The following is a 19,293-nucleotide window of genomic DNA, read 5'->3' as shown; positions in this document are numbered from 1 at the left end:
CTAATGGTGTTTCCCGAAAGGGGCAGCATTGAGCTGTCGGGTTGCTCAGTAGACCCGAGTCCCTGCGAGCTTCTAACTGCTTCCTCTCCTGAGCTACCGCTAAAGCGCACGTCGCCAACACGCGTGTATATTTTCACTCACAAATTACCTGCAATATGGCGGCAATCCCTTATGCAAATTACCAGCAATGCACCAACTGAAATTTTCGGGGGATGAAATTTAGAAAATTAAAGTAAAGAGTTTTTCAATGCCCCGTTCTGTATTCCATGGGAGTGTGGGTGCACGGGGCCGGTCCCCTCGCCGAGGAGGACTCGGACTCTCGCGGAGGCCCAGGGGCTCCGCGGTCAAGGCTGCGGGCGAGGTCGGAGGACCCCTGACCGCCCTCGGCACCCCCCGCGCCGCCCCACTCACCCGGATGCTGTTTACGATGGCGGCCGTTTTGCTCTCGGCGGCCTCCGGGTTTCCGATGAGGTAATCCCAGGCACAGAACACCCGCCAGCAGAACGTGTAGTTTTCATTGGAGGCTCTGGCCAGGCTCGTGCGCGAGTTCTTGGCCATCCTGCAAGAGAGGAGCCGGGACGAGCATGTGAGGGCAGCGTCAGATGGGCCCCGGCCGCCCCTGGGGGGCACCGGTGGGTCCAGCGCCCCTCTTGTGCAAATGGCATTGGCTACTCTGGTGGCCGGGAGGTCACTGAAGGCATGTGTGCCCGGGGCCGGGCAGTGTGACTGTGAAATCAAACTCTCCCTGGAGCTGACTTCGTCTTCCTGCCCACTGAAGGGAGCCTGTCAGGTGCCTCCTGCCCATGACACCCTTGAGTGAGATGTCTCTGAAGGCAGGAGCCACCGTCCCTCTTCCTTCAGACTGAAGGTCAAAGTCCCTCTGCCTTCAGACTGTCTCTGGTGATAAGCTTTTACCTGTTCTCTCTCCACAGTCCTTGCTCCTGAGTTTGCTCTCATCCGTCTCTTAGATTGTAACATCGAGCAAAAGGCCTGTCCTCCAGGTGGGGGTTTTGGGGACCCCCCAGAAGCCAGGCTGGAAAGCTTCCTGCCAAGTGGAGGCCCCTGGGTCACTGTGCACCTCTTTAGGCTTTTGTTTTTTGATGGTGATGGTGATGGCGCCCACGAGGCTGACAGAAGCAGCCGGTGAGCCACGCAGGGTGGGGCCGGGTTCTCCCTGGACTCCCAGCCCGTCGGTCAGTCCGCTGTGTCTGGCCCCAATACAGAAGCGGGGCGTGTGAAGGCTGGCAGGGCACCCGGCCGTCTTGGGAGCCAACCTGCCCATTTTAGTAATGAGGCCCGGGGAGGGGAAGTGAGTGGCTGTGGGTCTCGCGGTGGGGACGGTGCGGACGCCTCACCCCCAGCCACTTCCTCCCACTGTCTTCCTCCCACCGTGTCTCCTCTCAGTGATGGACCGGGTGCGCCAACCGCATCATGACGCGGACGAGCCTGTCCCTTACCGAACTCGTAGCTCGGTCACAGGCCGACGTGCGGCCAACGGAGAATGTTTGGCTTTCTGCAAGCTCTGGTCACTTAGACCGTCCTGTTCCTATCTCTGTCACTGCACTTACTAAATCGCCTGAAATTACGTTAACTGATAAGTCTGTGGGATTCTTGTCTCTCCAGACCCAACCCGGAGCCTGGCACACAGCTGCTGGTTAAAATGAGCACATCTCTCTTTAGCTTTGGTCCCCCCACCTACAAAGTGGGTACAGTTCTGCCTTAACGTTACACGGTATTGGCCAGCTTGCGATCACACGTATCACTCTTGGCATGTATTTGGAGAAACTGAGCAGCCATACTTTTTTAAGAGGATGATGAAGCTGTAAGCAAACACAGCCATGCCCACCAGGAAGTACGCCAGGGGCAGCCGGTAGCCCGCTCTCCCGATCCTTCTCTCCCTGCCGTAATAGCCGTAGAAGAGGACGGAGTACTGTAGATAACCCTGCAAAGAGAGAACACTCAGCGTCACTTCCGGGCTCCAGAACTGTGGCCCCCGTTCAGCCCTCCCTCAAGATGAGAGTGCGACCCAGCCTCCACCTCACCCCCAGGGACCAGACGGTGTCCAGGTCTTGGGCAGACATAACACTCTCCTTGGGGATCGTCTTGCTGTCCGTGCTTCCGAAGGGCTGGCCCGCAATGAGCTGGTGGGAGAGAACAGGACGTCGTGGGATCCTCAGTGAGGGCAGGGGACCAGAAGAAAAGGGGTGGCCGATCCCCACGGCCTGTGAAGGCGTTGCACGTGTGAGATCTCTAGGGGCTGGATCTCTGTTGATTCTCACTGATGGAGAGGTAATCCTGGGTGGGCAGATTTTCTCTTCGCTTGGTCAGCCCGCCCGGGTATTCTGTCGCTGGGCTGGACGGGGCTTCTACAGATGGGTTTTTGAGGTCACCGGGTTTCTTTGATGGCACGGAAGATAACCCCGTTTACTTTGGGAGGACAAACGTTAGTTGAGAAGTGGGTTTTATTTGAACAGTGTCTGCACGCTGGCCCAGATGCCGAATCTGGCCTGTCACCTCTTTTTGAACAGCCTAAGAGCTAAGAAGCGTTTTTGCATTTTTAAATGGTTGGAAAAGAATTAAAAGAAGAATGATATATCGTGACACTTAAGAACGATCTGAAAGTCAAATTTCAGTATCCATAAATAGAATTCGACTGGGGGCGCCTGGGTGGTTCAGTCGGTTGAGCGTCCGACTTCAGCTCAGGTCGTGATCTTGAGGTTCATGGATTCAAGCCCCGCATCAGGGCTCTGTGCTGACAGCTCGAAGCCTGGAGCCTGCTTCGGATTCTGTGTCTCCCTGTCTCTCTGCCCCTCCCCTGCTCACTCTCACTCTCTCAAAAATAAACAAACATCAAAAAAAATTAAAAAAAAATAGAATTCTACTGGAACACAGCCACACTGTTCATGTGCCGTCCGTGGCCACTTTCACACCGCGGGGCAGACAGAAGGGGTGTGACAGGGGCCGCGTGGCCCTGCAAAGCCCGAGCTATTTACTAGCTGACCCTCCACAGAAAAAGTTTGCTTGAATACAAGGATGATGAGGGGAGTCGTGTTATGAAACTACTCTGACATCTCTTGTTTTTAACGACTCGCATTTTTATCTCTCCTGGGCTAGTTCTTACCTCTGGAATGACGATAAAAGCACCTGTCATAATTGTGAGCACAATATTAATTCCAAATAACCATCTCAAGAATATGAAGTAGGAGGCAACACCAGATCCAAAATGACCTAAAGAAAGACAAGATAATAAGAACGATTAAAGAAAAAACCAAAAAACCAAAAAAACCCAAAAAACCCAAGACAAACAAAAAACCCCCATACGCACACAAAAACCAAAGACCAAAAAACAAAACAGTATAAACAGGATGAACAATATAAAACCCTCACGGTGCAAAGTTCTCTGTAAGCAACGTTGCAGTTGTTCGTGTATCGGGGCACAGACCAAGAAGGCCAACTGGGGTGTTCCCCCAAAATAGTCATTTACGTGGGTCAAGATGTTCCCTGGTATTTCCAGTTATAAGCACAAAAAAAAAAATCCCTAATTTCATAAGTTCCCTAATGACATATTCATTATGTCATTATACTTCAAATTCATTATGTCAAAATACTTCTGAAATACTCGTCAAATTTACAACATTTCATGTATGTTCAGAAGAATCAGCATCTTTTGAGGGGAGCCTGGGTGGCTCAGTCGGCTGAGGGTCTGACTCTTGACTTCTACTCAGATCATAATCCCAGGGTGGTGAGATCGAGTCCCGCATCTGGCTTTGCACTGGGAGCCTGCGTGGGATTCTCTCTCTCCCTCTGTTCCTCTCCCCTGCTCATGCACTCTCCTTATAAAAATAAAATTAAAAAAACCAACTCTTTTAAAAAAAGAATCAACATCTTTTGAGAATTTGATATATATATATATATATACATATATATATATATATATATATATATATATTTCATTTGTTATAGTTTTGAGAATTCCCAGGATTTTTCTTAGAAGTTTTTTGTCTTAATTTCAAGATATATAGCAATTGGCTAGATGTGAACATTAGGGGAAACTGGGTAAAGGAATTATAGAAACTCCTTACAACTTTCCTATATACCTACACTTTCCTATATATTTTATTCTAAATAAAAAGTGTATTCAAAACCTAATTTCTAATAAGAAGATAAGAGTGTGTGTGATCTGTACCATACTTAAAAAAAAAATCCCCTGAATTTGTATTTCAAATTTAGTTTATATTGGTCACAATAAATAGGAAAACACAAAACACAATAAATAGGAAAACACAAAACATCACAAAGAAAAAAAACATTACCTATTCTAGAACACTAAATTAACATTATTATTAGAGTTTCTGGGGCGCCTGGATGGCTCAGTCGATTAAGCATCCGACTTCGGCTCAGGTCATGATCTCGCGGTTTGTGAGTTCGAGCCCCGCGTCGGGCTCTGTGCTGACAGCTCGGGGCCTGGAGCCTGCTTCTGATTCTGTGTCTCTCTCTCTCTCTGCCCCTCCCAGGCTCGTGCTCTGTCTCTCTCTGTCTCTCAATAATAAATAAACGTTAAAAAAATTTTTTTTTAAATTCTATTAGAGTTTCTAACAAGCTTTTCGAGTGACCCCTCATTATTATTCTCCACGTATAGATTTTTTGTATAAAATTGGCATCTGTCTACAACATGCATCTTGAGTTATTAATTATTATCAGCATTTTCTCACGCAAAAAAAAATTCTTCCATAAAATAAATTGTATTGCTTCGTCAGCTGAATTTTCCGTAGTTTACTTAACCTCGCCCCACTCCCGGCCATTTCGGAAGTTTCTGACTTTTCACTTGGTGGGGGATTCACTGGGGTGAATAAGTCTGCCATAGACCATTTCTGTCCAAGGTCAGGGCACACTGGGCAAGCGCTCTCTGGAGAAAGGGAGGGTGGGGGTCAGGGCAGGTCAGGGGAAAGGGCCAAGCAAGGAGACAGTGCTGGAGCCTGGCTTCCGCCGATCCCACGGCGGATCCTGGAAGGCAGATTGCACAACACGGTGGGTTGGCCCCACTTGGCACAAGGAGCTGGACTTCGTCCGTCACGGCCTCTGGGCCCTCGGCGGGGGCAGGTGATGTGTGCCCCGCATCTGGAACAGTGTTGGCCCAGGGCGGCGCTCCGGAGACCAGGGGTGGGGGGTGGGGTGGAGGGGTGGGGGGGGGGAGGGACAGCCGTGAGTCACAGTATCCACACCCAGAGCTGCCGGGAAAAGCTGGACCAGCCAAGTCGAGAAATCCGGGTGGGGCACCGACTTTGTCCGCCTGCGCTGATTTTGTCGTGGCTCTCGTTTCTTCTGCCGTTAAGGGATGGGGGAGTTTTATCGAAGGGCACAAACAGCATGAAGGTTTTTGCTACAGATTTTAACTTTCCCCCGGGGGACGCCTTCCCAGTGGGCAGTCCCGCCCATCGCGTGTGCCGGTGCTAAATTCCACCGAAATGCCGAAAATGGGCTTTTCTCCCTTTGACTCTCAGCTTTGCTGTCTCAAGGATGTAGGTTGCCTTTATAGGTGACCAAATGCAGCCCCCTCTTCCTTGACGATTTCCTTCTTCACCTTCGGGATTGGACAGGCTTCTGTCCTGATCCATTTGGAGATCACACGCTCTCTCTTAATTCTTTCGTGGTTTCCCTATTTTATGTTTAATAGCTAATGGGACTTTAAGTGGAGGATCTAACAGAACTCTGTAAGAATCCAGTGTATCTGCAGTGCTGTGCTACAGATTCAAGGGCGGTAGTGTTCCTCATGTCCTTGAACCCTTTGGTTACGCAAGCTCATGTGCATCGTCAAAAAAAATTTTTTTTCGACGCGTCTTCTGGGTGGTTTTCTTCCATATACGTTTCACGATCATCTTGTTGAGTACAGAAAATTAAAAAACTGTGTTGAGGTTTTTACCGCAATTGCTGGAAAGCTGTAAAGTGACGTTAAGAAGGCCCACATCTTCCAAACATGAAGTCACCTGTGCCTCTCACAAGACTCTTGAGATATGTGGTGGCCCAATTTTACAGCTTCCTTCATTTCAGACCCACTGTTGAGTTTGTTCCTGGCATTGTGTGCTCTGTGTTATGGGTGCGTGTTGTGTGAACGAGTTTAGAGTATGTTTTCTAAATGGTGCCACTCACCCCTAAGAAAATGCAGATTTCTGAGTTTTGGTTTGGCAAATGCTCACATTAACCTTGGGCAGTTTTCCACCTGCTCCTTCTGGGTCTGTGTCGGGTCCGAGTCACGAACGACCCGTGAGCCGCAGCGAATGTGGGACAGCTGTCGTCCGGGGAAGCGGCGGACAGATGCCTTCCGTCTCCACCGTCCCGCGTCCAGCCCGGCGCCTCATCACGCGCGGGGCGAGGACCGGGACACGGAGCCCCTTCTCGGGCCACGCCGTCGTCTGGTCACTGGCAGGGCCTCCCCGCTGCCCCCCACCCCCCCACCCCCCGAGCGCCCACACTTACTCTCGATTTTCTTTATCCTCATTTCCCAGGGGATGAAGGTGACCATGAAGTTACGGGCCCCGCGAGCAAATTTCCGCCAGAGCTGGAAAGGAGGGAGCAGGGTTAGCGGGCTTCGCATTTGTCAGGATGGCAGTGACATCGTGACGCTAAGGTCCCTGGTGGAGGAGAGGTTCCCAGACACGCCTGTGATTATGACGTCATAGGGCTTGAGGCCACACTAGGACCAGAGCAGCCCCTGTCCGCTCTTATTAGGGTGACGACACCTGCTTGGGACCTGAGCTGCGGCGTCTGTATCGACGTGCGTATGGTCCAGGGTCACAGGCTGCCTTATTCCTACCGTTCCCGCCCTGGGGACTAGTGGAAATCCCTTGAGGAGTGATGTCCACTCTGGGGCTGGGGCCCAGGAGTCCGCATGGCCAGCAAACTGCCCCGATGACCACAATTCCCCGCTTGGGGGATGAGAGTCTAGAACATACGCCGAGCACGAGCCCTGCCCGCCGTGTGCCTCCCGTCCCACACCTGTGCTGGTCTCCTGCCCTCTCTCCTGGCAGAGGCCACCAGCGGGGAGATCTGCAAATTCGTCTTGTGTGTTTAAGAGGCAACTGCCAAGAGTTCAAGCTCTCTCTCTCTTTTTTTTCTCCTCTCTCTCTTTCCTCTGAGGAGAATAAAGCACAGCGCGCCGGGACTCCGGCCGCTCCCTCACAATGTTGGCAGGCTGTCCATTTTAACACACAAACAATCCGGGCTTGTGTTGGAAGCAAATGATATCACCGCGGAAAGAAGGGCTCCAAATGCAATTATAGGATTCTGAAGTCTGAGACAGCGCGCGGTCCTGATGCCTGAACGCACGATCGTGCCGTTCGGGTTGTGCCTGCCAAGGCCAGACACGCGAAACGCAAATCTGTTCGAGTTTCACCAGACGTTGTAATTGTTGGTCTTCTGTTCATGACCCAAGACGCAGCTCAGACCTAACCACGCCCGTGATGCGTCCGCTCAGGGTCTCTGGAGAGAGGCAGACCCTGCTCCCTGCAAACTTCCCGGCCATCGACATTCTCGTCATGCTCAGCTCATCCTACCTCGTGCTGCCCTTCTGTTTTGTTTTTTTCTTTTTCCCCGTGGCTTATGTCCTTTGGCACGGAGGCGAAGACCAAAGCTTTCGCTCTGTTGTCCCTGCAGCAGGCAGAGGCAGGGTGATCACACATCCTCGGGGGAGGGTTTGGTGTTGGAAAGCATCTGAGTCTCTGGCCCGCGGTGAAGTCCTGCGGTGTAAGCAGCCCTGGAGGAGGGCCCCAGACCTGATGCCAGCTCCAGTTCAACCGCTACCTTACCGCGCGCTCCTGGGAAAGGCGTTTTCTTTCAAGGTCCTCATCGGTCCAAGAAGTGGGCTTTGATCAGTGGTATTCAGAGTTACTCTTCCAATGAGAATTTCAGTGCATGAAACAGACTAACGCAGAGCAATTTTTCTAAGTGGGAGATGCAAACCCTCCTCCCCCCCGCCTCTGGTGCTCATGTGACAAGTCAGGGGCCCCGAACTCAGCTTCAAGGCCGCCAGACCCTCAACGCTCGTTCTGGTGACGACGGTCTGCCCTAGCCTTCTAAAGGAGCTTCCTTGAAACACGTGATTTGTTATGACCAAGATTCCAAAAGGCATGGGGAAAAAACACCTGATTCTCTGATGATGTGCATCAAATCTCCACGGAAAGCCTGAAACTCTGAAATGATTTGAGATTTTAAGAGCAGAGCAAAAACAAAACAAAGCAAAACCAGGAGCCAGACTTGGAAGAAATGGGTCTTAATTGTGGGCCTGGGTTACTGAGTCTGGTAAGACTCCGTACCAAATAAGCTCATTCTTGCCTCTTTGGGAAGTCTTGTAAGTTCACCTGGAATAAGTGTGTTCTAACCACATGAATGCTAGTTTATGAAAAATGCATTCATCCAGAGCACGTCCTGAGCACTGTGTGTGTTTCTAGTACAGCGGACGCAAGTCGACAAGACACGTAAGACGTCAGCTGGCCCCGAGCTTGCATCCAGATAGAGGGAAGGCAACGAAAGGGTCAACGCCACCGTGGGACGTGGTCCATTAGGACTGGAGGAGAGAGGTCTTTTAAACAAGGGGGTCAGGAAAGGTCTATCTGCAGAGGTCATACTTGAGCTGAGACTTGAATGAAAAGAAATCAATACTTCAAAAAATAATAAATCGGTAGAGGAGCTCTCTAGGAGGGCAGGACAGCACGCAATCCGCGAGTTAGCACGTGCTGGACATTTTACAGCAGAGGATGGAAGGGGGGAGGTGGGGTAGATCCAACAGGTGGCAATGGCCAGATCAGTTGGGTCATGGGAAGGAGTGAGATTTAACTCTAAGTGTAATGAATGCCTATCTGTCTCTCTGTCTGTCTATCTATCATCTATCTATCTATCTATTATCTCTCTATCATCTCTCCATCCATCCATCCATCGACCCATCTATTTATCTATCTATCATCTATTATCTATCTATCTACCTATCATCTATCAACCATCTATCTATCTATCATCTGTTTATCATCTATCTATCTATCTATCTATCATCTCTCCATTCGTCCATCCATCCACCCATCTATCTATCATCTATCTCTCTATCAATTATCTATCTATCTATCTATCTATCTATCTATCTATCATCTCTCTATGTATCTGTCGTCTCTCTATCTATAATCTCTCCATCCATCCATCTATCATATCTATCTATCTATCATCTCTCCATCATCTGTCCATCCATCCACCCATCTATTTATCTATATCTATCTTCTATCTATCTATCTATCTATCTTTTAAGTAAGGAAACAGTTTAAACAGTTTAAACAGTTTAAGTAAACAGTTTACTGTTTCAAGGATTGCCCGGGCTCCCGCACGGAGGAGAGTGGATTATAGGGGGACGTGTGCAAAAGCAATAGGACCTTCCGGGAGGCCAATCAGCCTATATACCATCATAGGCAGGTGCCAAATCATGCCATGCAGGCTCTAGGGAAGGGTGACCTCCCTGGTGGGTATTGCGTGAAAAACAAAGGACGTAGAATATTAGAACCAGAAGGAATCTTGAGAATTACACGTGAAAACCAAAGTCAGAGCAGGGAAACGATGGCAGAGAGACTTGGGTGTCCTCCCTCCTGCCGCAGAGACTTCTCGGGTCCCGGAGGCCCCACCCACTCAGACCTTGCTTCCGTAAGAAACAGGGACCCCTGCTGGCACTGAAGGAGGACTGCCTGTAAGGCTCAGGTGGAGACCCAGGGGGGCGAGGACACAGGCCGGACACCGGGGAGGGCCCCCCAGGATGCCTTGTGCTCTGCAGCCGGGACTCCCAGGACAGGACAGGGTGGAGCCCCTGGGAGTGGTGACCGGATCTCAGTGCCGGGAGTCACGGGAGAATGGGTAGCCCGTGACACAAAACGTACTGTTTGGAAAACAGTTGCATCTTCGTCGGACAAACCAAGGACTATAAACAGATGGGCTGCGGGCTGGATGGCTTCTGTTTTCTCTCCGCGGCAGCCGGAGTGGGTGCTGGTCCTCTGTGGTTCGTGTCAAAATTTCCAGCGTAAAAAATTATAGGGGCTTCTGTGTGGCTCCGTCGGTTAAGCGGCCGACTCTTGATTTCGGCTCAGGTCATGATCTCACGGTTGTGAGTTCGAGCCCCACCTTGAGCTCTGTGCTGACAGTGCAGAGGCTACTTTGGGATTCTTTCTCCCTCTCTGCCCCTCCCCCACTCCCACTCTCTCTCTCAAAATAAAAAAAAGAAATACACATAAAAAGGTGGAGGAATGTTGTTCCGAACAGGGAGGGGAGGAACCAAAGCGTGAAGAAGACACTCGAAAGGGGGACCTGTCTTTGACACTTTACTGCACCCCCTAGAAGGCGGAAGTGACCCAGTCGGGACATGACCCCAGGGCCTGGGACAAAGCGTGGCACGTGGATTAAACTGAACTGGATTGAACCCCTTTCTGCAGGGCCATTGCTCCTACAAAGGTGCCACCGAGCACCTTTGGGCAGCCCGTCTCTAGGTGAGGCTGGGAATTCTGGTTCCCCTTCTCATTCTGGAAACCCTGAGTCTAGTAAGTCAGCCCCTGGTCGAATTACACCTTTAATCCTTACTGATGTCACTGTGACTAAAAGTTGCTGTGCTTTTCACTCATATATATTACAGGTTGTCTGAACAGGACCTTCTAGTATTTTCCAAGAGACTTCCCACTGCATTGCAGGCCATCTGTTTAGGGAAAATGAGGGAGCCGGGCGGCACATATGCTTAGCATTAAAAAGATAATTTTGTTAAATGTATTTATTGCATGAGCCCCATCATCGCCTGACAGGCATAAGCACTCAGGGGTAATTTTCGTCCTAGGAATAGATTAGAGTTTTCAGGCACAGTCTGTGCAAAGGAAGAAGAAAGCCAAGGCAGAGCCTTGAGGACCCTTTGCGACTTTATCTAATTTTTCAGTTAAGTAAAATTTAGGACCAGCTTTAATTAAAAAAAGTTTTTTACATTTATTTATTTTTGAGAGACAGAGAGAGACAGAGCACAAGTGGGGGAGGGGCAGGGAGGGAGGGAGACACAGAATCCGAAGCGGGTTCCAGGCTCCGAGCCGTCGGCACAGAGCCCGACGCGGGGCTCGAACCCACCAACTGGGAGCCGAAGTTGGACGCCCAACCGACGGAGCTACCCAGGTGTTCCGTGACCAGCTTTAATTTAAGCTTCGTTAAGGATTTTGTTGGTTTGTTTCAGAGAATCTGAAAAGAGTGCGTTTAAAACAAATCTTACTTTTCTACAATGATTATAGTTCTGGCATTTATCCCAGGAAAGGAATTTTAAAGGGTAGAAAAAGCACTATGTGCAAAGATAGTCTTTGCAGGGTTATTAATAATAATGAAAAATTAAAGGCAATTTAAATATACACCAGCAGACAAATAACAAATTAAGTTAATTTACCAGCAGACAAATAACCAATTGAGTTAATGTACTTGTCTGTCACGGGAGACAACATGTGTAAAACGTTCAGAGCAACACGGAAAAATCCTTGTGTTATGGGCTTAAGTGAAAAAACGTTTGTACGCTGTGATTACTCTGTGTGAAAATTATAGACTCAGTGACTGAAATGTGAGCTCTAGAAAAAGATACTATATAAGAGGATGATTTTTTTCTTTGGCTTCTGAACATTTATGGGAATGATCGCAATGTCTCTCTAAACAGATCATTGCAATTAGATACTAAAGTTTAGCTTTAAGGGGCTGAATGGGAAAAATAACAAACAAAAAACATAGCACTGAGTTCTCAAATAAGCGCTGGGATAGATGTATAACGTTCCCATTACAAGACACGCTGTAAATAAAACTTACACGTATGGGAGTAAGTCAGGAAAAATGCTAGATCATTCTCTCGAGGGAAGATAGCCTTTCTGGGATGAGTCAGGTTTACCCAGGGTCATGTACAAATGGTGAGTGATGGCCCCAGGGACTAAAGTCCAAGTTCTGGGACGTGCAGACCCTCCAGGGACCAGCATCGCTCTACGGCTGTAACGACTGATGCGCACAGCCAATGTATAATGGCAAGCACGATGTCACGCACCTTCCTGGCCCCGAGGCCACAGGGAGGGGTGGGATCGCCACGCGTACACGCTCTCACCTCTGCACCTGCCGCTTGGTATCCTCGGGTCCTGGTCAGCCTCCCTTCGAACTTCAGCACAATCTCCTTCGCTCGCCTGAGACAAGAGAGCGATGACAGTGAGAACAATTTTGGCACCGCTGGAATCGTGGCGAAACGTGTGAAAGCGTGGCAGGAGCAGGTGGCCAAACGTGAGGGACAAGATACTGTGGCAGGGAGCTGGCTATGAAAATACGCAAACCGTTCATTTCCCGGCTTCCAGCGACCAGAGGGCTCCCTTACCAAATATTTTCCGGAAAACAAAACAAAACAAAACAAAACAATTTAAAAGGATACATTTACAGAAAATGATGAGTTAATGCCCAAATGAGTTGCAACTGAATTTCTTTTTTTTAAACATTTTTAAAAAAAATTCACCTATTTTGAGAGAGCGAGTGCGTGAGCAGGGGAGGGGCAGAGAGAGAGGCAGAGAGAGAATCCCAAGCAGGCTCCAGGCTGTCGGTTCAGAGCCCGGCGTGGGGCTTGAACTCAGGAACCGCAAGATCACGACCTGAGCCGAGATCAAGAGTTGGACGCTTAACGGGCTGTACCCCCCCTGGGCGCCCTACAACTGAATTTCTTAAAGCCCTCCCCTGATTCCGGTTGTTGGCCGGGAATCGTGAGCGTTGGAAGTCCCGGCAGCGGGTGCTAGCGCCTCGGCCCCTCACTTAACCTCGGCGGCCGCTCCCTGCAGCCCTCGCGTCTGGAATTGAAGGTCAGACCTAGTTTCGGAGAGCCCGCTTCAGGGAGGGGGTCGTGGGTGTCTGGTTACCGCGGCGTCTTCCCTCCCGCAAACTACTGACACACGCTGACCGGTGTGGTGGGTTGACCTGATGTCTCCACCTACATGATTCATCCCTGCAGCGCACCGAAGTCCCCGGGATGGACGGTCAAACCCACACCTAAATGAACAGCGGGGTTAGACAATCCCCGTTGGCGCTAATGGGGCGGACGGGAGTCGAGGACTCTTGGGGATGAAGGTCACCTTCGAGGCCACCTCGTCTGACGCTGCGCTGATGAGACCCTCGTTATCCATGACCAGCCCCCTCCCCTTGACTGTGCTCGGTGCCTCTTCAGAGCCCCTCGACCTTCAGTCTGCCCGGCTCGCTGGTGAGGAAGGTCTCGCACACGCCTCTCAACAGCCGTTTAGCGGCCCTCTCCCCGGTCCTGAGTCCCTCCCTGAGACCCCAGGAACTAGCTGACTCCCTTTTCCGAGCGAAACGTGACCGAACTGGAGCGTTTGCTGGGGTCTGGAGCCCGGTGCCCTCGTTGCAACCACCCCATCATCCCGGCCCCGCCAGCCAATGCCCTGGCTTCATTCCGGTCAGGACCAGAAATGCAGGCAAGGGTGAGGGTTGACGCCCTGCCCTGCAGAGCATCTAAAAGATAGAGGCCTGTACAAGTGACATCATTTATCTCATCTGATCATTTATCATTTTCTTCCTGCAGACATTTTCTGCACACTTCGTTGGGGCAAGCAGACTGGGGCACACAGGCGCGTGAAACGGAGTTGTTGTCCCGGAAGGCACCCCCTCTCTAATAGCGTGAAAGAGACCGAAAGCCACAGTAACGGAGGGCGACAGGGTGGGCCGGGCACTCAGGAAACAGGGGGGACCGAGCTAGCCTGGCCTCGTTAGGGCGCCGGCCGCTGGCTTCCCTGCGAGGTGAACAGACCCGTCCTCCCCGACAGGTGGCTGTTGCCCCAGACCCAGCCGGGACCCCTGCCCTTTTCCGCGTCCGCCTCGCTCCCTGGGTCCCCACGCGGTCAGGCTTCGGTGGCCTCTGTGCTTTCCAGACGCCTCAGCGGGTCCAGTTAGGGAGGCAGGCATCGCTCTGGTAGCTCCTGAAGGTGACGAGGGAGGAGACGCGCGGGTCCAGGGGATGATCTATGGAGGTGCTCAGAGGACCAGCCCGTCTGAGAGCCTGACCGCCTCCGCCCCAGGCAGCGCCGTGTGGCCCGGCCGCTGGCCAGGCGTCAGGGCGGAGGGCCCGGATTTTGCCCTTTGGCTCGGGAAGTGTATCGGCTGAAAAGTTATCATTTGCTGCGCTCTGCCTGCAGGTTAAAATGGCTTAGGCTCTTACTGGTAATTAATGGTTGTGAATTACTGATTAGTAATTACTACTTCCTCCCACTAACCACCAGCCAGCAATCCTTAACAGTGTTTCTGTACGACTTTTAAAAATCCGGATACAACTGCCTCTCTCTCTCTGCCTCTCCCCACGCGCACGTTTTCAAAATAAATAAATAAACTTAAAAAAAAGAGGGGGTGGGGAAGGGGCGCCTGGGTGAGTCAGTCCGTTAAGTGTCTGATTCTTGATTTCAGGTCAGGTTGTGATCTCACAGTTCCCGAATTGGAGCCCGGCCTCAGGCTCTGCGCTGACGGTATGGAGCCTGCTTGGGATTCTTTCTCTCTGCCCCCCACCCCCCACCACCTCTCTCTCTCTCTCTCTCTCTCTCTCTCTCTCTCCAAATAAATAAATAAATAAATAACTTTAAAAATTGTGATACAACACATGACTCTTTCTTTCTTTCTTTCTTTCTCTTTCTTTCTTTCTTTCTCTCTCTCTCTTTCTTTCTTCCTTCCTTCCTTCCTTCCTTAGAACTGAGAAGGTTCTAATCCTGTCCACGCAGGGTGCCTGCTGGTCAGGGCTACTGTCTGTTTCTCCGGGAAGGTCCACTTGACAGGTCAGGGGAGCTCATTAAGGCCATTCGATTAACCCCCTCTGCTGTGCTCCCGGGCATCGGCATCATCAATCAGTCCTCACTGGTGGGGCCTGACCGCCGGGGACCAGAGACAATGCGAGTCGCTTGCCCGGTTCACCTCGTTTAACCCCGGAACAGGGGTCAGTGGATCTTAACCTTCAGTATGTGACAGAATCTGCTAGAATGCCTGTTAAAAATCCTGGGCCCCTCCCATCGTGGTAGGGTCCCCTCCCTAAGGAAAAAAAAAAAATCTCAAGGTAACCTGGCTCTGTGCCTGCATCACAACCTCCCTCATGACCTTGTAACGTGAGACCACTTAATCAGGCTGCGCGCGTGTGTGTGTGTGTGTGTGTGTGTGTGATCATATACGGGAGACAAAGAAGTAGAAAGTATATAAAAAACGAGTCCACATGGCCACGCCGGTGAAAGTAATGTCTATTTTCAGTCTGGCTCATACGCTTGTCTCTGCTGAGTCTGGCCATTTTGTTCACGTCTCCACACGATGCTAAGGTCTAGCGTTTGCAAGGGAGGTAGAAAACCACACATTCTCCACCAGCACGTGCACACACCCACACACCCACACAGAAACTGGCCACCTGGAGGCACCCGTGGCTTCTCAGGGTCACGTCCGGGATGCCTGGCCGCCACCGTCAAGTGGGTCTCAGTGCTCATCCCCTTGGGCGGGACCGGGCGGCCTCGTGGAAAACACACCGACGATAACCAGTAACGAGAAGGGAAGCCCCTACCTCAGTGCTCCCAGCTTCTGTCTCATGGTCCAGGGTCTGCAGCGAATGTTTGCCATGAGATCTTTCTGGAACTGAATATTCTGGAAGATTCGTTCTGGATCATTGCTGTCCCCTGTTTCATCAGCATCAAAGCTGTCGTCCAACTTGCTGAATGGATCAGGACATTAAGGAGGAAATCCGATTAGTAGAATTGCTTCCGGCAAGGACCTTGCCCAGGGTACATCCAACATCTCGCTGCCCCGGGGTCATCTGTATGGAGTCTCTACGCGTGGAGGGATGAGGGACCCAGGGAGGCAGAGAGAGAAGGTGGCGGTCCTGGCAGCCACCGAAATACGTGTAGTGGAGTCTGATGGCTTTAGTGGCTCGGGAAAGGAAGACGGTTTCGCAGCGTGAAATCTATTATCAGAAGACGTCACACCAAGAGACAAGAGGGTGCTTAGGAACAATTCCTGAAGAGCACCATCGTTGTGGGCAAAACAATTTCTCTTTCAGGCTGATTGAAATAGTCAGCTGGTTTTAAAGACGGGGCTCCTCCTTGTCCCCCAACTCTGGAGGTGAAATAAAGAGAGACCCAACGTTGTCATCCGGAGACCCTCCCCGCGTTCCTGCCTCTTTAAAACGGAGAGGCAGGACGGTCAGCGGTTTCTTTAAGCAAGAGTTTAGCCAAGCGGATTTACGTGGGCAAATCTTTCAGGGAAACGGTGACTCCGGAGGAGAACAATTTGTCAACGTGTAGCAACGCTTATTCCCCCTAACAATTAAGTCCGAAGTGACTTCTCAGGAGGAGGGAAAAGAGTCTTCTGCGACAGCTATTTGATCAATGATGCGCTTAGAAGTAAAGAGAAAATCATTCCTTTGCTTTTCTCTAATTCCGACGGTTTTCATTTACCCCTAGGAGGATTTCCTTCAATTTCTCCAAACTGATGGAGGTTTTGATATACCTTTATAAATATTTAACAAACTGATGGAGGTCTTAATATACCTTTATAAATATTTAACAGATCCCAACGGCACTCCCTCACTTCTCCCTGGCCTGAAGCCTGTGCCAACAGGCACCTTATTTATTATGATGGATGTATTGCCCACTCCCTCTTGACATCGCATAATTGCGTAAACAGACAGAAAACAGAGGGCGCACGCCCGTGGGTTCGGCCGGGTTGGGGGACGCCAGGTTCGGGTCCCCCGGTCAGCCGGCAGGTACAGTCGCCTCCCTCTGGGCACGGAGTCGAGATGGCTAACCCGGGTGTGGAGAGCCCAGAGAAAGGAGTTTGGGAGTCCACCCTCAAGGAGAGGGGGACGGAGCGGGGTCTTGGCCCTCAGGTCGGACGCAGGCAAGGCTCGGGGTGACCCAGGCTTCCCTTCCTCAGCACACCTGCGTCCTCCTCCCTGCGGGTGGGGGACACCAACTCACCCGAGCAGCAGGGACTCCTGGTACAGGCAGCGCTGGCCGGTGTTTCTCCGGATGCTTCTGTAGCGCTGGGACGCCCTGGCGGGCTTCATGGGGGCTGAGCCGTTGCCGGCAGGGTCCCAGGGAAGCGGGGGGGGGGGGGGAGGTCTGGGCCACGGAGGTCTCCCGAGGGGAGCCCCTCCTTGCCCTGCCTCCTGATCTCCGGAGCAGGACTGCGACCGTGCAGCTGGCACCCGGCGAGGAGGCCAGCTGTGCGTGTGTGATGCGAAGGCGCCTGCCGCAGCGCGATTGGCCGGAGTCTGGGCCGGCAGAGGCGGGTGGCTCGGCCGGGCTGAGCCAGGGCTCATTAGGTACCCCCCCCCTCCCCCCCCAGTGATCACATCTGCGACCCCTCGGGCCCAGACGGGCCGCAGTGGTTTGCACAGTGCTTCGTCTCCATCCCCATGACTGGTGTCCACAAAATAATTAGGGAGAAGGCAAGGCATGGCTTAGGGCTTTCTGTGTTTACGTCTCGAGAAAGAGGCTGAGAGGGGCGCCCGGGCGTCTCAGTCGGTCCGGCACCGACTTGGGCTCAGGTCGTGCTCTCGCGGTTCCCGGGTTCGAGCCCCACATCGGGCTCTCTGCGGACGGCCGGGAGCCTGGAGCCTGCTTCGGATTCCGTGTCTCCCTCTCTCTCTGCCCCTCCCCTGCGCGTGCTCTGTTTCTCTCTCGAACGTAAATACACATTAAAAAAATTTTTTTAACGTTTAGAAATCAACATTTTTGAAAAATTAGTCTAAAAATTGCGACAAATGATTCACATCAAAAGTAGTAATTCCTCCTATCTAATTATCATAATATATGATTGGATACTAGAAATAGGTAATATGTTCAGATTAATCCATTTTTTTAAATTTTTTTTTCAACTTTTTTATTTATTTTTGGGACAGAGAGAGACAGAGCATGAACGGGGGAGGGGCAGAGAGAGAGGGAGACACAGAATCAGAAACAGGCTCCAGGCTCCGAGCCATCAGCCCAGAGCCTGACGCGGGGCTCGAACTCACGGACCGTGAGATCGTGACCTGGCTGAAGTCGGACGCTTAACCGACTGCGCCACCCAGGCGCCCCCAGATTAATCCATTTTATTCTGCCATACAGTTAAGCAAAGTGATCTCAATAAATCTGAAAAGCAAATCACTGGTTTGCACTAATTTGTTTTAATAAATCCCCATGGAACCTCAAGATTTGCTATGACCTCTGTCTCTACTCCAAAAAACCACAAACACACACACACACATATAAATATAGAAATAAATACATAAATACACACACACACACACACACACATATATATATATATGCAAAGAGGAGACAAAATGATCAAAATGTTAGTTGCACAGGCAGCTTCAGAAAAAGCAGGATAGAAAAAATCTTTGAAATGCTCAGAAATAATCCCTATAGGTAAAGATCTCTCAAAGAATGCCAAAAAAAAAAAAAAAAAAAAAAAGCCAGGGGACTAACAATAATCTTACTTTTTTTTAAGATTCTTTTTTTTTAAATGTTTATTTATTTTTGAGAGAGACAGAGAGACAAAGGCAGAGAGAGAGAGGGAGACACAGAATCGGAAGCAGGCTCCAGGCTCTGAGCCTTCAGCACGGAGCTCGATGCGGGGCTGGAACCCACGAACCGTGAGATCGTGACCTGAGCCGAAGTCGGACGCTTAACCGACTGAGCCACCCAGGCGCCCCTCCAATTCTTACCTCCTTATTATGAAACTCTAGGGAGTCTCTTAACCTCTCTCCAGCCCAGCATTATCGTGCCGATTGATGTGGCCACACTTAAGAAGCGTAAAATGTAAGAAAATCTTAATTTGATGATTATTAACATCACGCTGAAATATTTCTGCGCAACGTGTCATTATTTCCCAAACACACTTGTAAACGGTGTTGGGGGAAAAGTAAATAGATAGAAAGCAAATGTTAGCGACTAGTGAATCCAGGTTGGGGGTCAGCGATATCCGTGGTGCTGTTCTCTCAACATTTCTGTAGATCTGACTTTTCTCAAAGTGCAGAAAAAACAAAAAAACAAATAAGATGTTACAGCTGCCTCTCCCGGACTCCTTTGCGTGAACATAGACAAGCTTCTTACTCTAAGCCTCTTTTTTTTAATGTTTCTTTATTTTTGAGAGACAGAGACAGAGCATGGGGGGGGGTGGGCCGAGAGAGAGAGGGACACACAGAATCGGCAATGCCAGCCCCCCCTTCTTGAGGTCAGCAAGTTTTCTTTCACCTTTGCATTTTGCAAGAGCGACTTT

General features: G+C 50.7%; 1 protein-coding gene across 1 annotated transcript in view; it reads right to left on the bottom strand.

The window, feature by feature from the left end:
* TMC3 (transmembrane channel like 3) overlaps positions 1-17,107 on the bottom strand; it is a 39,903-nt gene extending 22,796 nt beyond the window's left edge. The window contains exons 1-8 of the mRNA XM_047086844.1: positions 17,004-17,107; positions 15,593-15,739; positions 12,125-12,200; positions 6,475-6,556; positions 3,122-3,228; positions 2,043-2,141; positions 1,800-1,942; positions 412-559 (exon numbers count right to left, since the gene is read on the bottom strand). Coding sequence (XP_046942800.1) covers positions 412-559; positions 1,800-1,942; positions 2,043-2,141; positions 3,122-3,228; positions 6,475-6,556; positions 12,125-12,200; positions 15,593-15,739; positions 17,004-17,092 — 891 coding nt within the window. The 5' untranslated portion in view covers positions 17,093-17,107. The remainder of the gene's footprint in view (positions 1-411; positions 560-1,799; positions 1,943-2,042; positions 2,142-3,121; positions 3,229-6,474; positions 6,557-12,124; positions 12,201-15,592; positions 15,740-17,003) is intronic.
* Between the last annotated feature and the right edge of the window lie 2,186 nt (positions 17,108-19,293).

This window comes from Lynx rufus, unplaced genomic scaffold (assembly GCF_022079265.1).
Source record: "Lynx rufus isolate CCGP_SWC_20201006 ecotype Redwood Valley unplaced genomic scaffold, mLynRuf1.p SCAF_21, whole genome shotgun sequence".
Lineage (NCBI taxonomy): Eukaryota > Metazoa > Chordata > Mammalia > Carnivora > Felidae > Lynx > Lynx rufus.
This window is presented reverse-complemented; position numbering and strand designations above follow the sequence as displayed.